Source organism: Numenius arquata, chromosome 1, assembly GCF_964106895.1.
Source record: "Numenius arquata chromosome 1, bNumArq3.hap1.1, whole genome shotgun sequence".
Taxonomy (NCBI): Eukaryota; Metazoa; Chordata; class Aves; order Charadriiformes; family Scolopacidae; genus Numenius; species Numenius arquata.
This window is the reverse complement of record NC_133576.1, coordinates 55169510-55188438: the sequence shown is the minus strand read 5'-3', so window position 1 is coordinate 55188438 and position 18929 is coordinate 55169510. Positions and strand designations below refer to the sequence as shown.

General features: G+C 38.1%; 1 protein-coding gene across 4 annotated transcripts in view; it reads left to right on the top strand.

Moving 5' to 3' along the window:
• CNKSR2 (connector enhancer of kinase suppressor of Ras 2) overlaps positions 1-18929 on the top strand; it is a 222132-nt gene that overhangs the window by 64107 nt on the left and 139096 nt on the right. For all 4 annotated transcript variants that reach the window (XM_074149949.1, XM_074152442.1, XM_074151617.1 and 1 more), the window contains exon 5: positions 11417-11458. In XM_074149949.1, coding sequence (XP_074006050.1) covers positions 11417-11458 — 42 coding nt within the window. The remainder of the gene's footprint in view (positions 1-11416; positions 11459-18929) is intronic.

The window sequence follows — 18929 nt, the reverse complement described above, 5'->3', positions numbered from 1 at the left end:
TTCCTTAATCAGCTTTCACAATGATTTGCTGTGTTTATTTAGTTTTAAAACCACTGATGTTTATCTCACAGCTTTAATGTCTTGTGGGATTTACTTAGCAAGATGCTCTGGCAGAAGTATAGCTGTAGGCCTGTAAATACTCCTTTATAAAAGCTTCACTGCAATTACTTCTCTGCCTAAACACCTTTTTGAAGAGAGACTATGCGGTGGAAGCAATTCTATGTAACAGGGGTGGAGATGGGGAACAGTCACGTGGATCTGGCTTTCGCTGTTGTCACAGAACATACTTCTGACATCATCTGTCAGCAACGTTCAGAGGTAAACTCAGACTGTGGATGACAGAGGGTGAGAACCTGCGTGATGCAATTTGGGAGGTGGCAGCCAGGATGGAAGATAGCTAGGAAAGACCAAGCCAACCATCCACAAATACTCTGTCTGGACATATAGACACCTAAAAGCCCTAATACAGAGCACATACAGAAGTACTCTGTGTACTGCATCAGCTGAGTGATTTGGAGCTTATTCCCTGTTTAAAAGTGTTTGAGATTCAAAAAAAGGTAAGTGTCCATATACTCCATGCCCCGTTAGACTCACTTCCCATGCTAGAGGGGTAATCTTTGTTGGGCTTCTAGTCAATGCTATCTTTCAGATAGGAGATATTGGAAAGGATCACAAATTATTTCATGAGTAATGCACTATTTTTGTATGACACTGCGTTTTTTTTATAATCAAATAGCTGTAACTTATATGAAGAATGTTTCAAATATTATGTCTCACTGAGAAACCAAGCGCAGACTTGTTTTCCAGTTTAAAGGATAAAAAGGGAATTTACTTTCTTAGCCCCCCATCCCAACACAGAATCCGAATGCAATAATATAAATTGGTTCTATTAATTTTTTTAGGACAATATCAAATATGTGAACAAAGAGGAATAATTAATGTCCTCAGTACTATTGTTACAAAGTATCTCTCATAACCTTTTCTATCACAATTCCTCACTTTTGCTTTTAAGTCCTAATTATTAAGGACTTTAAAGACTCACTAAATATAGCCAAAAATTTTTGAATTTTAGGTTGTACCAAGTAGCTAATTACCTCAGGTATCTTTAGCTAATAAACTGGCTTTAACAGTTTAGTGGTATGAATGTTTGATTGGTTCCTTATTAAAGCTGCTTTGCGCTTTCAGGTTGTTGGGTTTTTCAGAGCAAAATGTGTTTGATTGAAACAGTTATGTATTAAATTTCGAAGTTTTTAATTTAAATTTTCAACATTATTCCTCCCACCTCAACTTTCCTGTCAAATGCTTGCAGGAAAAACTTTGTTACCTACTGTGGTAATAATCCTCTCCCTCCCCCTGTTGTTCAATAGAAATACTTCATGGTGAGGAGGCCATATTCTTGGAATTTAAAATAAATATAACCATAGTACACTGTTTATACAACGCACCCCATTTCTGATAAGTGTACAAGTAGAGGCATAAGTGTACAAGCGGGTAGTTAAATAGATATGGTGAAAAGTTAAAAAAAGAACAAAAAAGCCCCCCTGAAAACAGTACCCAGCTATTATCTGCCTGTAGTACATGGAATTCAAATGGTATTCCTATAAGAGTGTTATAACTCGTTGCAAGGAACACTGAGAGAAATTTAGACTCACCTTGTATCCTTCAATTACTGCTCTTATGCAAGAATTTTCTGTTGCATAAGGTACAAAGCAGTGCTCGGAAGTAGTGGTGTTCAGTGTATAATGTATGAGGTAAAATAGAATTTAAAGGATTGTTGGAAGTATGAATGTGGTTTTTGTTTAGAAGGAGCTATATCAAAGCAGTTTCAATTTATGCTCTTTAGCAGTGTTTTTCCTCTTTTTCATAGGAGAGTAGCTTATTTCTCTATAGCACACTTTTATGGGAAATTTCAGATGTAATTTAATGTAATGTGAAAAGTGCCTAAGGTGCTTAACATTTATGTCTCTTTCTGATTCTGCTGATTTATTTCTGCTATTTTATTATACTTTTCTTCCCCCTTGAAATGGCTTACTTGTAGATATATTGTTGTCTTTTGATCTAAGTCCTTTTTCAAATGGGATTAGGCACGGAATAGCTCAAAGGTTAAAACATCAATAATAGTCTGTAGGGATATGAACCACTACTAGAAATAATTTGATGCCTCATTAGTTGTCATTGAGATATATGCTGTAAAGAGGTTTTTTTCCCAAAACTTGTGTAGTCTGTGATATGACATTTCCAAAGTAGCTTATGAAGCCACTGCATGCTTTAATAAAAACCCACCTTGTAAAGTCCTGTGAATTTGTTAGCTGTGCTTTCTTTTCCATTCTTAGAGAAAGTAGTTTCTTTTCCTCGTGGATGGAAGAAGAAAAAAAAAAAAGCAACCAAAAAATGCTAAAAGGTCGTTGAGCACATAAGCTTAGTGTCCGTAGCCCAAAATGGTTTGGTGTTGGCTTGTTTTTGTGGTTGGTTGGTTTTCTTCTAGATGAATGATTCACAGCCTCTGAACATGGTGGAAAACAAAACACAAAGTGGAATAATTTGTGGAAAAAAGAGTAGTCTTTTTGGTGGGGCACATGCTGGTAAACCAATTAAGCTGTTAAATTTTTCCAAGAAAAGGAGCCTGAGTGGGTCAAGGTGACGGTGAGAGTCAGGGACTGTTGAGTTAATTCATACACCCATGGAAGCACTTGCATAAAGTAGCAGAAAATTGGTGGAAACTGAGATAAAGTGTAGACAGAGGGAAAGAATGTGTTTTAGTATCTCATGTTTCCTTTGAATAAAACCTTTTCTTTGTAAATTGATTGTTGTGGGCACTGTGTCAGTGCATGTTGAGTGGCATCACAGCTTCTATTTGAATAGAAACAGAGGATATGCCATGCTTCCTGTGTAAACCTTTGTAAATGCTATATTTAATCATTATGTTGGTCATATCAGTAGAAATAAAGACAGAAACTCTGCATTTCTTTTACTTTGGAAACTGATTTCCCTTTCCAGAGACAGTACAGTCTCTGTAACCAGGTGCAGCGAAGCAAGATTTCACTTCAGTATAGTGAATTACAGAAACTATGTGTTGCTAGGTAGCTAATAGAAGCCTTGAGCATGAAAAAGTGTAGGGTCAGTCTTTATTTCAGGAATGTCATGTGAAGTACGTGTGTGTTTGTTTGCTTAAATCTGTTAAAAACACATCAAGAATTTCAGATGATCCAATATGAAACATTCAAGTCATAGTTGAGCCTGAAATGCCATCTACCTAAATATCATTACTTTTTCTCAAGTCTGATTAATTTTATTTCCTCTGTTGGCAGAATAACCACCTAGGCACTCTATGAAACGTAAAATATTTTGCTGTAATTGTGTTTTATAAACCAGAATTCTTTTTCATGACAGTACTAGAGGAAAAGCAGAAGTGAAAAATTAAGACATTATTTACCTCTGAATGGTCTTGGAAGTGACACTGAAAACTTAAGAACTGCACATCATACTACAAACTCTATTTTGTGTGTCTGTAATAAAAGATTTGGGTTTGAATGGATGACACTTATTTTTCTGAATTAGAGGTGTGGAAAAAAAGGGGTTTTCGTCTTTGTTTTTTCTTCTTTGCATGGAACATTTTTGCCTCATTTCCAGCCTCTCATCTGATGATAGTTTCAGTGGATTTTATTTTTACCTGCTGAGAGTGTTGCTGCATAGAGAAATCACCCTAAGAGCTGAAATTCAATTTAGACCACATAAGCATTTAAATTCTAGCAGGATATATGAGCAAGTATCAATGCGATTTTAGTCAGTGCTAAAATACTTGCTATGATTTCTTACCTAATGATATACCAGCTCATTTTAGAAATGGCGTAGCGGGAAGAAGTGTTACTCTCTATATGCAAATTAAGAACTAATATGTGACCAGATCTCAAAGGAAAGTGAGATGATGTCTTTTACAGAAAAGAGAGTAGAAATAATTGGAAATGGAAAATGACTTCAGAAATATAGAAGAAAAGAGCTTAGTGTACACGTTGCATCTCTCTTAATCCAGTGAGCAATTTTTCCCAGTAGTTGCTTGATCTGTGGGTGATTTATGTAAGTTGTGTTAAATTTTTACATGAAGTATTCTGTTACTATGGTGATAGGTGCCACTCCACGCAGATTGTTTAAATAAAATTAAGGCAGTTCTTTGTACTGAGTAAGCTGGGTAATTGCTATTAGTTTGTACACAAGGGTTATGAACTTAGACAACTGGAGGTTCATTAAATATTCAGAGAAAGGCTCTAGACTTCTAGAAGCATTTGTGTAGGTTGCATAGGAAATGACCTTTTACGTAGCATTTATTTAATAGCTTGCATTACATTTTTCACAATAGAGATTTTTTTTTTTCCTTTTCCCTTAGTATCTTAAATGGCGTGTGCTCACCATTCTGTTTTCTCCTATCCCTGTCGGCTCTTATGCATGCTTCTGAGGGGGGAGGACAGAGTGGGTTGCTGCAGATACAGACGACCCCTGGCTTCAGTGTGGAGGGGCAGGGAATAATAACTGAGTGAGGGTGCCATAGACGCAGTGGCAAGAAACTGCAGGGATTGAATAATTGTGGCATAAGTGGGAAAGAAAGCAAATATTTCTGAACAGCAGTGGGAAGAAAATCGACAGGATTTGTGTGGGAAGTGGAGTTGAAAATGGCACCCAGGTTGTGAGCTTGTGGGACATAAGGTGGTGGAGCTGTTGACAGAGATGGGGGAAGAAGGGGAAAGCAGGGAGGGTTTGGGAAGAAACGTGATTTCAGCTTTCCAGCATACTGCGTTAGGGCTGGTGGCGAATATCCAGAAGGAGATTCTGAACTGCGAATGTGAACAGAAGGGACGAGAGATCTGTGACTCATCCGCACAGAGATGATAATTAAAGCAGCATGATTTTAGGAGGCTGCTGAGCAATAGGGAAGAGGTTGCAGAAGAGGGGAGAGTTGAGGATAGAGCTCCCTGGGACTTTGGCAGTCGGAAGGAGGAGGAAGAGCCATGACAGGAGACTCTTTTGGAGCAGCTCAGTGGGAAGAAAGTCAGGGAAAGCACATATTTTTGGGACATTCACTTAGAAGTGTGGTGTAGAAATAGAATATGTTTTTAACAATGGCTGTGTAATTTTAAAAATTCATTTTGTATGGCAGCAGCCAAGGATTACCTATGCAAGCAGTGGGTTGCTGCGTAGCTTAAGAGAAGCTTTCTATTGCATTTTAGCTGGTGAGACAGGAAAAAGGTATTTCCTCTTCCCTCTCTCTGTTCCAAACATTTGTAATTGTCAGTGTCCCCAAGGCCCGCACCTTTTGTATCCAAAGTCCTGCTAGACCTCTCAAAATCTAAGATGTGGTAAAGCACCACAGTAAACCTCTGCCTGTGTCATGTTCTTAAATCTTTGCCTGTTGCCAGAGGAGAGCATTACCGGCTTGCCAGCTTCTGTAGCTTTGGGGATATTTAAGAGTTTTTTGTTTTTGAGAAGGGGGTTTGGAGGGGAGGAGGTTGAACAGAGCTGTATGTCTGCCGATTTGTATTTTATTATGCCATTAATTACCCAGAAACACCTGTAAAACACAGTCGGAACAGAGTTCTCTAATATCCTTCAGTTTTCTAATCATCATGCTCTATAGAACACAGTATTTTGCCATAGCCTATGTTATATCGATCAGGTTTATTGTTTCAAAGCTGTCATTGTTTAATCCTGCCATCAGCTGTATTAGATATATTTTCCATGCATTTTCTAAGCAGTGAAAGGCTAAATTAACTCAACTTGCCTTACCCTTGTACCTGTTTGGAAATTATGTACTACTGTCTTGGTCCGAGAAAAGAAATGAAGGGTAATAATAAATGAAGGTATACTATGAAAGCTATAAAACTTTTGCCTTCTTCGTGTGTTGGCAAAGCTTTAGACTTTGCTGTCATTGCTGTTGAGAGCTTTTGTGAGAACCTTCAGTGATGACTTCAGCAAACCCTAGTCTTGTGGATCTCTTGCCATAGCTGAATTGGGCGGAATTCAAACCAAATGAGCCTTTTTAGAGCCAATGGCATAAATTCCCTAGAGCTGGTTACACTTGAACAGGCTAAGGGTGGGGTCCTTGAAGCTAGAACAAGTTATTTTTGATGGTGCGGTGCTGAGGCTGAAGTAACTGGGAGTTATAATCTGAGCATTCTCAAGTTAATTATTTTTTATTGTTGCTAAGTAGCAAGACCGACAGACCATCCATTTGACATATACTGCTATTAAAGGATTCAGTTACAATTTTAATCAATTTGAAAAGCAAAGGGATTTAAAGGATGGCTTGGCTTAATTCCAGCCAATGGCTACATTGCTCAAGACAAGATTTTATGTGAAAGGTTTGGCAATGCATGAGAGTCTGAAGCCTCTTTTAACAATCATGTAATTCATTATTTTTTGTTGCAAATAGAGAACTGGAGTTACATAGTTTAGAACATTTTGCGTGACTTCAAAATAATGGTGACAGCAATTCTATCAGACATCTGTTTTTAAGAGGTACATAAAATCTAGCTGTTGTCCTCTTAACACCAGACATGGAAGGTATGTGGGAATGCTCATGAAAGACGCATTTCCCAGGCAATTTCACTACCACTTTTAAAATTGTTTTCCTAACCTTGCCTACATTTACTGTGCAAAATACTGGTAAAAACAGTGCAATATACACAACCATACACATGTAAATTCAGTTGGACTGCAGAGGAAAACAAATGAAAAACAGTGAAGATGCTCCACCAGAAGCAACTTGAAAGTGCTCATGGCAAGCTTTTGTTCTTCACAAGTGGCTCCAGTTGGCTCCACCTCTGTAGCACCCCACAACCTGCTTTTGAGCAATGCTACTATTGTATGAATTCATAATGGACGTATTTTGGCTAACATGTTACTTGAGAATCAGGACATCTGGTTTTTGTTGTTGCAAGTCATGTAACCTGCTTCTGTATCAGCTCTGCCTAGGAAATTTCCTTGCCTTGGAGGAAAAAATGAATTAGGATGACTAAATATATATGAGTAACCAAGGCATTCTGCTGAACAAGAAAATACAGTGAAAGAAGTACATGCTCTTGAGCACTCTGATCTAAGGATTACTAGAAATACTGAAATGTTGCTGAAAGAGCTAATAAACATATTTCTGCAATTCTCCCTTTTTGTATCCCTTAACTATTTGTATGTATATATTTTATTTTCTGATCTAGCATAACTTTATTCTGAAGTTAAGTCATGGGCTTGACGGGAATTTAAGGCTACCAAGAAGAGTGCAGTGCAGCAGCTGCCTAGAATATGTGACAAACCCACAAATAATAATAGTAGTAGTAGTAATAATGATGGTATGTTTCAAGATTATAGCCTGCAAGTAACCTGAGAGAAGAAGTGTTTGACAGGTAATTGTAACAGGTAATGTGACAGGTTGCCAACTCGGACTTGTAAACCAGATCATATATATGCAAAAATAGAAAGTGTTTTCTGCTGAGTATTATCCCATAATTATAGTACTGGAGAACTTCATGAACATTTTTTCCCTGTGGGATATATGAGCAGTAGGATGAGTTGGCAGGTCTTCTAGATCTCAGTACTTCACATTTTGAGTTGATTTAATCAGCTCAGGTGCAAAGAAAATGACTAAAGAATAAGAAAAGTGCTGGTGTAATTGGCTGACCCCATTCCCCACTTCTGTGACATACTAAGAAAAATGTTTTTAAGAAAGGCAATAATAGTGAGGGAAGAATAAAATAAAATGGAACAATAAAGCATCATAAATATAGCTTTTGAAAAATAAAATCCACAAATATTTGTATTTTATATATGTTGCCTCATGTGAATTGTTCTAGCAATGTCTGGGGCAGGGTGGGGTGAGGCGTGTACATTTTGCAGCATTGTCACCAGTTAGTGCTGTCTAATTCAATGGGTTTAAGTGTCTTTAGTAGTTATTACTTATATCATTACGATAGGATCTTTGCAGATAAAACTTGTAATTTTTGTAGAAATAGTGCAAAGTTGTGGTTATGAAGGTCAGAAGTTCTGGAAGAAATATTAATGATGCCTCTCAGTTGCGGTGTGGCATAGGTCTTGCTACTCTTAAAAATAGTTTTTAAAATTATAACAGGATTGAAAGTGCAGAAGAACCCTCTTCCTCATTGTTGTGGTTTGTTCTTGTTATCTTCCTCACTGCATTTTTTTTTTCTCTTTCTTCTAGTTTTGGACCTCATGTTTTCCTTTTTTTAGGATCTTAGCCTAATTCCATCTGCATCCACAAAGGTCATTTTGCCATTTTTGATGCATGAGGCATAGCTAGAAAAACTGACCATGAAAATCTGGTATTAGTAATTAAGTTGTTCTATCATATTCCCCTTTTATTGCGCTTTCTTTGCAGATGATACTGTCCCATTTTCCGTTCTGAAACTGCTAATGGCCAATATTTGACTACATCTTCAGGAAGTATAAATTAACACAAGACTGCTTTTGTTGCTTTATTAGGCACCTGGGTTATAATCTTTTAGAAAATAATGTGCATTTAGAAGATAGCCTTACGCTGTTTCAGCTGAAGTTTTGTTTGGTCGCTTGGATTAAGATCATATAGTCTAGCTTTAATTATAGTTTGTCAGTAAATATATGTGTGCAGTTCAGAGAATAAACAGGTAAAATGTCTCCTCCTTGCTATATCTTTGCATTTCAGTTCAGGGGTAATCACAGTATTGTTTCACTAAGTGAATAGCAAATTGTTAGCTTGTGTAGGAGTAAAGGTTGGTTGCAGATTTTTTGTGTGTTCCTGCTTTTCTGAAGCAGAAAAAAGTTGATGTTAAACTTGGATATGATCTGATTCTTACCTTAATTGCAATGTTTTGATACTGTTGTTAAACAGATATTTGAGAAGATCAAGAGTAAGGTATGGGCTTGTACTCTAGGTGTGGAAGGAAGAGATGTTCTCCAGCTGTGGGTGGTATGCTATTAAGAGTACAAATTTATTTCTAATCACATAGTTAGCGACTCTTTTTATAGTTCTTAAATGCTTTAAGCTCTTCTAGTTGAAATGAAATGGGTATGAAAAAGCAATAATTGTAAATGGTAAAGGCCCCCAGTAATAAGCATTCAGCTTATCGTTCTACCTAAGGGATGTTTGAAGAGGGTGGGCACAGTTATCCTCAGAACTTGCTTAAAGATAAAGCACGAAGCAGTGAGTGACTTAAAAAAACTAAGGGGAAAGAAACTGTTCACTATGAAAGAAAGTGACAGGTAGGTTTTGCTCTTGGGATCGCTCAGAAGCAGCCTCAGCCTTCATCTCTAGGGATGGCTGCAGGAAGTTAAAACAAGCTGGCTACGATACAGGGATCAGCTTGGTGACCTTTTCTAGATTTCTTTGAATCCTAGACTTCAGGGCTGCTCTGGGCTATGCTGGCATGCATCTTTGGTTTCCTGCACATTTCCCTGAGTTCATGCTTGAATTATGTTTAATTGGATGTCATTCATGTATGGAAAAAGGATATTTTGAAATTGCTTTTTTACCTAAGCGTTGCATTTGCTTTCCTCCAGTTTTTCTGTCTTTTATGGTTTCCTGGACTGTTAATTCTTCTCTGCATATGAAATTGTAGCATCAACAATCAGCGGTCCACTATGTGATGAACTTGTTTAGTTTTGTCTTCCCAGACCCTGGATTTGTAGGTAATTGTGTTGAGGAGAGAATTTAAGGGTGAGGCCACCTGCCCCTGTACATAGACTGGATGCCTGAGAAGTTTTCCACTTTGCTGTCTTTTGTAGATTCAGAAATATTTTATTTTTTATATATATGCTCTTGGTTTGTCAGAAATAATCATATTTTTAGCTTCCTTCATGATTGTGTGGAAGAGTTTCATTTCAAGGATGTATCAGCATTTCTTTCTTATTCACTGGTTTCTTGGTTGTAATAAACGTCGACGGCATTTAACAACCCAGCATCCTTCTTCCCTTACTACTGAGACTTTTCAAACAGTATCCTCTTTAAGTTGGATGTTTAAACTTATAGTAAAATCTTCCTATTACCAATGAAATAATTATATCTTCTTAAAAGCACTTTTTTTTTCAATATAACTGTTGCAATTCATTCCTACTATTTTTGCAAAATGGTTCATAAGAAACCATGCAGAACATAAATTTATCCAGACTGAAAATGTTACATGTCCTCCCGCATATAACAATGAAATGTGTGTTTTGCTACTAAGATTGCAAATACTTCATTGATGTCTGCATATAATTAAACGTGCTAGATTTTCTTTCCGGCTGTACTTACTGGCAAATGGTTCCTGAATGCCAACAGCTGTTACTAGGAAAATACTCCCTGGTCAACCTGCTGCTTCTGCATAGGTTGCTTTATATAAAGCTTAAGAACACATTGGCTTTTCTTGCCCGAGTAACACTAGAAGTGTGTCATGGATTAAAAGTTCATTTCTTAAAAACAGTTGCATATAGCAAAGTTGGTTTTCTAACAGGATAAACTGATTTTAAAATGAGACTGAAAACGTGAAACCTTAGTGACATTTTTCATGTGGCTTATTAGGTAGGATATAAAGCATCTGTTCTAAACAGAGCTTGCACTAATTACCATAAAGCCACAGCATCTGATGAACTTAGGAAAGAGTGTTTCTTTCATCAAATTTGGTAGTATTTCATGTGCTCTCTGCCTTACTAATTCCATTTCTCTGTATCCACTGAGATTTTGGCCTGTCAGAAAAACTTTCACAGCCCCCAGCCTCCCATCTGTTAGTCTTGCTTGTAGAAAGCAATGCCTCATATGCTATATAAGGTGATAACAATGTGCATGCAGTCCCCAGCAGGCTGTATGTAGTAAGATGGTTTGACTCAAGTTTCCTGTGCGTTTTGTATTCCGCATTTGTCTTCCCTCCCCTTGCATAGAATGATATAAACAACCAGTGGTTCCCTTTTCTCTTCTTCCTCATCCCAGGGTTTTCCTTCTCTTCTTTGGCAGGGTGTGCAGACATGTTCTGCTCAGCAGGAATTGTTCAGCTTAGTTTTCTTTCTTAGTTACTTAAGACTATTGCTAATACTTCTGTTTCTCAGTGTTACCACTAGAAGCGGGTAATTTTTGTCCACGGTCAGGGACTGCTGGTTGAAGCCACTATTCTGGCGTACAAGTGACTAGCTGGTGTGTGCCAAAAGGATGTAAAGATCATTATCTGTCTCAAGGAAGGAAGCAACAAGAACTAGTGAAGACATATAAACATATACCACTATTTGCCTTCTGTGGTGGCTTTACACTTTGATTACGTGAATCTTTTTCATTCTGTTTGAGACTTTGAACGCTTTTGCTTTAGGCTAAAGACTTTTCAATTCAATTTAATTTCATTCTTTTTAAGGGTAAATCTAGGAAGGGTGAATGATTGGATCAATTTAACCTTCCTTTTCTGCTTTACTTTTTCAGGATTGCACAGTATATGAAACAGAGAATAAAATTCTTCATGTGGTAAGTAGTGTTTGGATTTCTTAATAAACATATTTGTATAGACTACATAGAATTATAGATCTGTGTGTTTTGTGCTGTTTCTATGCAGTGCCAGTGTGATAATGAACTAGTCCAGATATGACAGAGTGAGTGTATGGAACTACTTGTGAATAGGCAATGATGTTATGGCAGCTGAATGCATATGAGAAGCCAGGAACACTGCAAGGGCTTGTATTTGTCTGGCGCAGGCCCATCTGTTATTTGCAAACCATGGTCAGAAGAATGGTTTCGAAAAATGGCATTTTTTTTGAGAGTGAGCTGGTTGCTAGGCTTCTAGGAAATATATATTTATGTGAGTGATATAGCTTAATTTATACAACTTTATTCCTCATAGAAGCATGGAGTTAGCCTAGTGATAGGAAAAATAATGCAATTCCTTCCTTTCGAATAAAGCAGATTAAAGTCATCAGGGCATCAGAACATAAGACGAGTTTGAAAGGCTGATGCTTTCATGGATAGCGGAGTCAAAAGCTTGACTACGCTCTGTCTGAAAACTGCACCTAAGTTTTAGATATTAAATTGTGTTTTGTATTGTGGCTATAGTTTAGTGAGTATTAATTTAACTCAGGGTTTGTTTCTAAAAGTTAAATAGGAAGATCTTCCTGAGAGTAAGTAATGAAATGGTTTAATTTATTCACTGTATTTTACATTTAGGTAGGTTTTGATATCTTACTTTTCTTATTAGTGGAGCTTTAGCAAGAAAATACTGCATTTCTCTATTTTAAAAGGTGAGCTTTCCAGTAGATTTTGCTATAACTTTTTTTTTTTTTCAGTGCTTCCTTATCAAAAGCTTGGCAAGCTGAATTCTATAAGCTTTTGATGCTTTGATTTCACAGTGATGTGGAATAAAATGTCTCCTTGTATTTTTAAGTTTCACTGACATTTTTCCCCTGTGGGACACAAAGAATTAGCAATTTTAGTGCGGCTGACGTCATCATCTTTGCTAGGCTGATCTCTGCAAGTATTTAAGTAATGAAGTTTTTAATTGCATAATCTTGGCAAAAGTTGTAGTGTTATAAGTTTGAAATCATTATATATAGCCTGGTTTTCAATATATGATTGTTTTCTGCTTTAAGAGCCAAGAGCTCTGACATCTGCTATATACAGTATGTATCTTTTACAAATTAGCAAAAAGGATTGTAAAGGGAGCTGGCAGTGTTTGGAGCTGACGAAGCATCAGTTAATGCAGTCTTCAACAGAAAATTTTGAGGAAACTGAGAGGGATTCACTTAAGAGATGTGAGTGTACAAATGTGAGACAAGTTTCAAAAGTTATTTTACATCATTCAGACTCACATAGGCTTATTTCTTTAATCTACAGTAACTTCATTGTGGTGACAGGTGGACATGTATATTATTGTAGAGAGCTTAATTAGCTTCTAGGATTAGTGCTCAAGCTTGCAATGAAACATGAACAGAGCGTTGAATGTTTTACTGAAACCCAGGATTAAAAATGACTGTATGTATTACTCGTAACTTGGATTATTTCTGACCATGTTGCCTTTCAGCTGATGGATGGGATTTCAGGGGGAAAAAGCTGACCAAAAGCAATGGAGGAAAGAAAAAAATGTGTGATTGAGTAACTAAAAGATGGGATTTGAAATCATATTTTGAATTTGAAAAGGGGTATTTTACATGTGCAGTTGAAAAGGTTAATGATAGAACTGCAGTTGAAAGCTGTCACAGTTCTCTCTAACCCTTCTTCTTTGAAGACAGAAAAAGGTGGTGTGGTTTTAGCTGGTTAGACAATCTGCAGAAGAGCAATCTAACAGGTAGATTTAAAAAAAGAGAGGAAATGCCTATTGATGTTAAGATCTTGAGAAAGTGCATGGTACTTTAATGTCAGTGTCAAAGAAGACAGGATGTTGGATACCTTATGAGATAACAATATTTGAGTGCAGGAGTACAAACTAGATTAAAGATGTTCTAGATTAAGAATTTAAATCTCCTGTTACAGACTGTGCATCCAGTAAATTTAGAGGTGAATGTTAAAAAGAAGTTTCTTTGATATAAAAAGAATAGTAGTAGATTTTGGTAAAGGCATAGAAAGAGTCTTGAATGAGAAATGCTGGGAGAACTAGGAAGGATTGGGAGGAGGGGACATGTACATGGATGTTACAGAGAGAAAAAGTAGATTTTCTCTTCTTAAATTCAAAGAACAAGATATTGCAAATCCATTTTCTGAGTATGTTTCCCATCTGCAAACTGTACAAATTCCTGGAGGTAACAGAAGTGGTGTCTGGGCAGCATTGCATCCAGATGCCTTTGAATGATCAGATACCGACATATAGCTGTGTTCACTCAGATGTCTTGGAGAAGAAAATTAATGCAAAACTGTGGGCTTACCCTGTATGATTTCACATACTGTGTTCTCCTCGTGACACAAGGAAACAAGGTTCCTCACAAAAGTGAAAGGCACTGACTTAAAACTAATTAGTAATTCATGCAATTAGCCTAAGGAAATCCTTGTTGCAAGGTATTGTTCTCACTATGGATTGAAGTCAAATTTTAAGAGATCCTTCTTACACAAGTAAAAAAGAACTAAGCTAAAGAAATGAAAATGAATTATATGACAGTTATGTATGCTTATTCTTTAGGACACCAAGAAATTTACCACCTTAGGAATAGATCATTGGATCAAAGTAGTTAATTTTTGTCCGTGTTGCCTGTTGGTGGTCCAGTGGTTTACTTCAGGTTGAACCTGTGTCCTGGGTTGAACATCTCCATTGTTCACATGGCTCACAAGTGTTATTTTGGACTCATGTGCTGTGGTTCAGGGGCTGGAGCTCTGTAAGCACTCATGTCCTCTGCGGATGCTGCCCCATTTGCCCTGGAGCAAGCCTACTTTGTGGCAAATAAGGGTGGCGGGAGGGTATGTGGGCACAGACAGGGGATGTGAGACCACTGCTGCTACTGAAGTGCATTCATGGGTACCTCCAAAACTAACCCATCACTGAGTCTTCACACTTTCCTCTAAAGCATGGTGGATTAGGCAACATCCCTCAGCAAGGGCAAATTCTCAATTGAATGACCTATTGGTTTGCTTTAATCAGGTAGGGCCAAAAAATAGTTAATGTGCTCGTATTATAATCACAGTAATTTCTTTTGAAAAGCAAATGAATGCCCCCTTTCTTTCAGAGATGGCAGTGTGGATGTTCATGTGGAGAGACTGCTGAATCACCTTGCACATAGATAGTATGTTTTAACGTCAGTAAACTTATTCAGATGTTAGCTTTTTGGGTATCACTGGTACATTTAAGAAATGGTATTCTGTGGAGACAGAAATCTGTAGCTTCAGCTTATGTTCAAGAAAGAAATATTTTTGTTTACTCCAAGTAATTCAAGTTTCAAATGCTATATAAAAGCTTTTTAATTCTCACTCACAATATTAAGTATTAAGCTAATCTGTGTCAACTAAACACATAAAATGTACCTAAAGGAAAAAGGTCTTATGGAAAACTGATGAAGTTTTAAGAAAAATTATCTTCTTCACCTTGTTTATTTCTTCTAAATGGAGTTGCAAAGTGTGCCTGGGAAAAAATGTCTCTTGTATAATTTTCTGCCCTGGAATTGCAGGTGCGTTGAAATTATTTTAGACAACTGTATTTCTTCAAGGTTTTTTGCTCTGAATTTGTTCACAGAAACACTTGGTTTCTATGGAATAAGAAGCATGAATCCACACAGGAATAATGTGTTGGCTTTTGTGCATTAAAATATTGATGCTTCCAAATTCATGAATACAAAGAAATGCTTCATCTTTCTGCCACTTCATTTCTTAGTATTTTTTCCTGGTTACCTTTTGCTCAGTAAGTGATGTAATAAATAAATAATTAAATAATAGTAGTAATAATTTACTAATATAAATAGAGAGTAAATATCAACAAAAAATAATATGAATAGAAGCAGATGGCAATAGAAAATATTAGCTTAAAAAACACAGATTCTAAAATACAGTGGGCATAATATGAAAGGATAAACCATAGGTGTGGTGTTTGCTTCAAAATTGGAAATTAATATGCTCTGGATAGTTTATATTTAGAATATTTACATTGATTTAACGTGAGATGATAAAATGTATGGAAAACTGCTCAGCTTAAGAGGGTATCAGTTCTGATTATTTTGGGGAGTTATAAGTTAATCATTGCGAAAGTCTGAATGAAGCTTTAAAATATTTGAAGAATAATTCATTGATTCCATCCAGCTGTTCAAGGCTGTATATGACGGAAATATCTAGTTCAGATTAATCCACGTGAAGCAGTAGAGTATTAAAGTGAGAGCAAAGCAAGAAGGACTAATGATAGAAAGTAGAAGCCGGGCCCCAGTCAGATTAATAATAAGTTTTAACTGAATTTTCTTTTTGGTTTAATTCTATAAAAAACTGATATGTTTTCCTAAAGAATTCCACTTTCTTAAAATTATGTTGCTTTTCCTGAAAGAAAAAAAATAAATTTATTGAGTTGGAAAACTGTAGAAAGGAGAACCACAGAGTGAAATTAATATTCAGAAGTTTTTGAAAAGCAAATAAGCTATTTAAATTTAAAAAGAGTTATTAAATTGGTAAAGAAAAGACCGAGTAATGGATCAAAATGTTCTCTTTTTACTAAGAGCCTTGCAGAAACCACAGTGATGATAATTCATTCCTCCCCACTATATTTCAATATTTGTTATGGGGCTATAATCAACTAAAAATGTGTTGTCAAAAGTATCATTTTGTAAATGATAAACTGTAAATGTAAAAAGTAACCACCTGTTTCCTTTCAAGAGTCTATACCTTGCAAACTGGGCCCAGCAAACTTCACTCTAATAGAAGCCTCTCTTTTTGCATCCAAAATAAGATTTAATTCACTATTTAAACTTCATGTATATACAAATTCAAGTCCAGGCCCAGTTGGTTCTAAGAATGCTGGAATTACTGATGTATTCCCTATAGTACAACAAATGTTTTGGACTAAAATTAATTGGTTAATAATTATTTGGTTTGGCTTAAGCTAACTAGTTAGACTTCATCCTGAATCCTCGTGCAGCAAGTTGCTTCATCTCAGTCAGTTTTTACTAACTGAGCTTTTTCTTTTTTCTTTTCAAACAGATTAAACTTAACATTGCCAAGACGTTTTTTTTCTTACTTTTAGCCCTGAATGTCCATGTGTCTTACTGGCATCCTATCCCTCATTCCAATGACATAGGTGAGAGAGTTGATGGGTGCCTTTCTTGCTCTCAGCCCTGGAAATGTGTTTAAGCCAGGATGCTTAAGTATTGCAAATACTTAGAATCATAGAATGGTTCAGATTGGAAGGGACCGTAAAGATCATCGAGTTCAAACCCCCCTGCCACTAGACCAGGTTGCTCAAAGCCCCATCCAGCCTGGCCTTGAACACTTCCAGGGATGGGGCATCCAGAACTTCCCTGGGCAGCCTGTTCCAGTGCCTCACCACCCTCACAGTAAAGAATTTCTTTCTAGTATCTAATCTAAATCTCCCCTCTTTCAATTTAAAACCATTACCCCTTGTCCTGTCACTACATTTCCTGATAAAGAGTCGCTCCCCTTCTCTCCTGTAGGCCCTCTTCAGGTACTGGAAGGCCGTTAATAAGGTCTTCCCAGAGCCTTCTCTTCTCCAGGCTGAACAACCCCAACTCTCTCAGCCTGTCTTCATAGCAGAGGTGCTCCAGCCCTCTGATCATTTTTGTGGCACTTCTCTGGACCCTTTCCAACAGGTCCATGTCCTTCCTGTGTTGAGGACTCCAAAGCTGGACACAATACTCCAGGTGGGGTCTCACAAGAGCAGAGTAGAGGGGCAGAATCACCTCCCTCAACCTGCTGGCCACACTCCTTTTGATGAACCCCAGGATGCGGTTGGCTTTCTGGGCTGCCAGTGCACATTGCCGGCTCATGTCGAGCTTCTCATCCATGAGCACTCCCAAGTCCTTCTCCTCAGGGCTGCTCTCCAGCCATTCTCTGCCCAACCTGTATTTGTGCCTGGGATTGCCACGTCCCAGGTGCAGAACCCTGCACTTGGCTTGGTTGAACTTCATGAGGTTTGTGCATGCCCATCTCTCAAGCCTGTCAAGGTCCCTCTGGATGGCATCCCTTCCCTCCAGCGTGTCGACTGTGCCACACAGCTTGGTGTCGTTGGCAAATTTGCTGAGGCTGCACTCTATCCCACTGTCCATGTCTCCAACAAAGCGTTAAACAGCACTGGTCCCAGTACTGACCCCTGTGGAACACCATTCGTCACTGGCTTCCACTTGGACATTGAGTCATTGACCGCAACCCTTTGAGTGCGGCCACCCAGCCAGTTCCTTATCCACCGAGTGGTCCATCCATCGAACCCATGACTTTCCAATTTTGAGACCAGAATGTCATGTGGGACAGTGTCAAACGCTTTGCATAAGTCCGGGTAGATGATGTCTGTTGCTCTGCCCTTGTCTGCCAATGTTGTGGCAGTATTGTAAAAGGCCACCACATTTGTCAGGCACGACTTGCCCTTGGTGAAGCCATGCTGGCTGTCACCAGTTACCTCCTTATTTTCCACGTGCCTTAGCAGAGATTCCAGGAGGATCTGCTCCATGATCTTGCCAGGCACAGAGGTGAGGCTGACTGGCCTGTAGTTCCCTGGGTCTTCCTTTCTTCTTTTTTGAAAATGGGGGTTATGTGTCCCCTTTTCCAGTCAGCGGGCACTTCACCAGACTGCTACGACTTCTCAAATATGATGGAAAGTGGCTCAGCAACTTCATCTGCCAGCTTCCTCAGGAACCGCGGACAGATTTCATCAGGTCCCATGGACTTATGCACCTTCAGGTTCCTTAGATGGTCTCAAACCTGATCTTCTGCTACAGTGAGTGGTTCTTCATTCTCATAGCACTTGTTTTTGCCTTCTGTGACTTGGGCAGTGTGGTTAGAGTCCTTGCTAGTGAAAAAATTGTTCAGTAACTCAGCCTTTTCCATATCCTGGGTGACCAGGTCTCCCGTTCCCTTCCGGACAGGGCCCACCTCTTCCCTAGTCTTGCCTTTATTCCTGACATGTCTATAGAAGTTTTAGAAGGAAATCCTAAATGCCCAGGAACAGGCTGTCCCCATGAGGCGCAAAATTAAAGGGCAGGCAAAATGGCCGGCCTGGTTGAACAAAGAGCTTTTGATGGGACTTAGGGAAAAAAGGAGGGTTTACCACCTTTGGATGAAGGGACAGGCAACTCAGGAGGAGTACAGAGATCTTGTTAGGTTATACAGATAAAAAATTAGGAAGGCAAAAGCCCAGCTGGAACTCAACCTGGCCATTAATATAAGGGACAACAAAAAAAGTTTTTATAAATACATCAACGAAAAGAGAGTCAGGGAGAATCTCCATCCCTTACTGGATGCAGGAGGAAACATTGTGACCAAGGACGAGCAGAAGGCTGAGATACTTAATGCCTTCTTTGCCTCCATCTTCAATAGT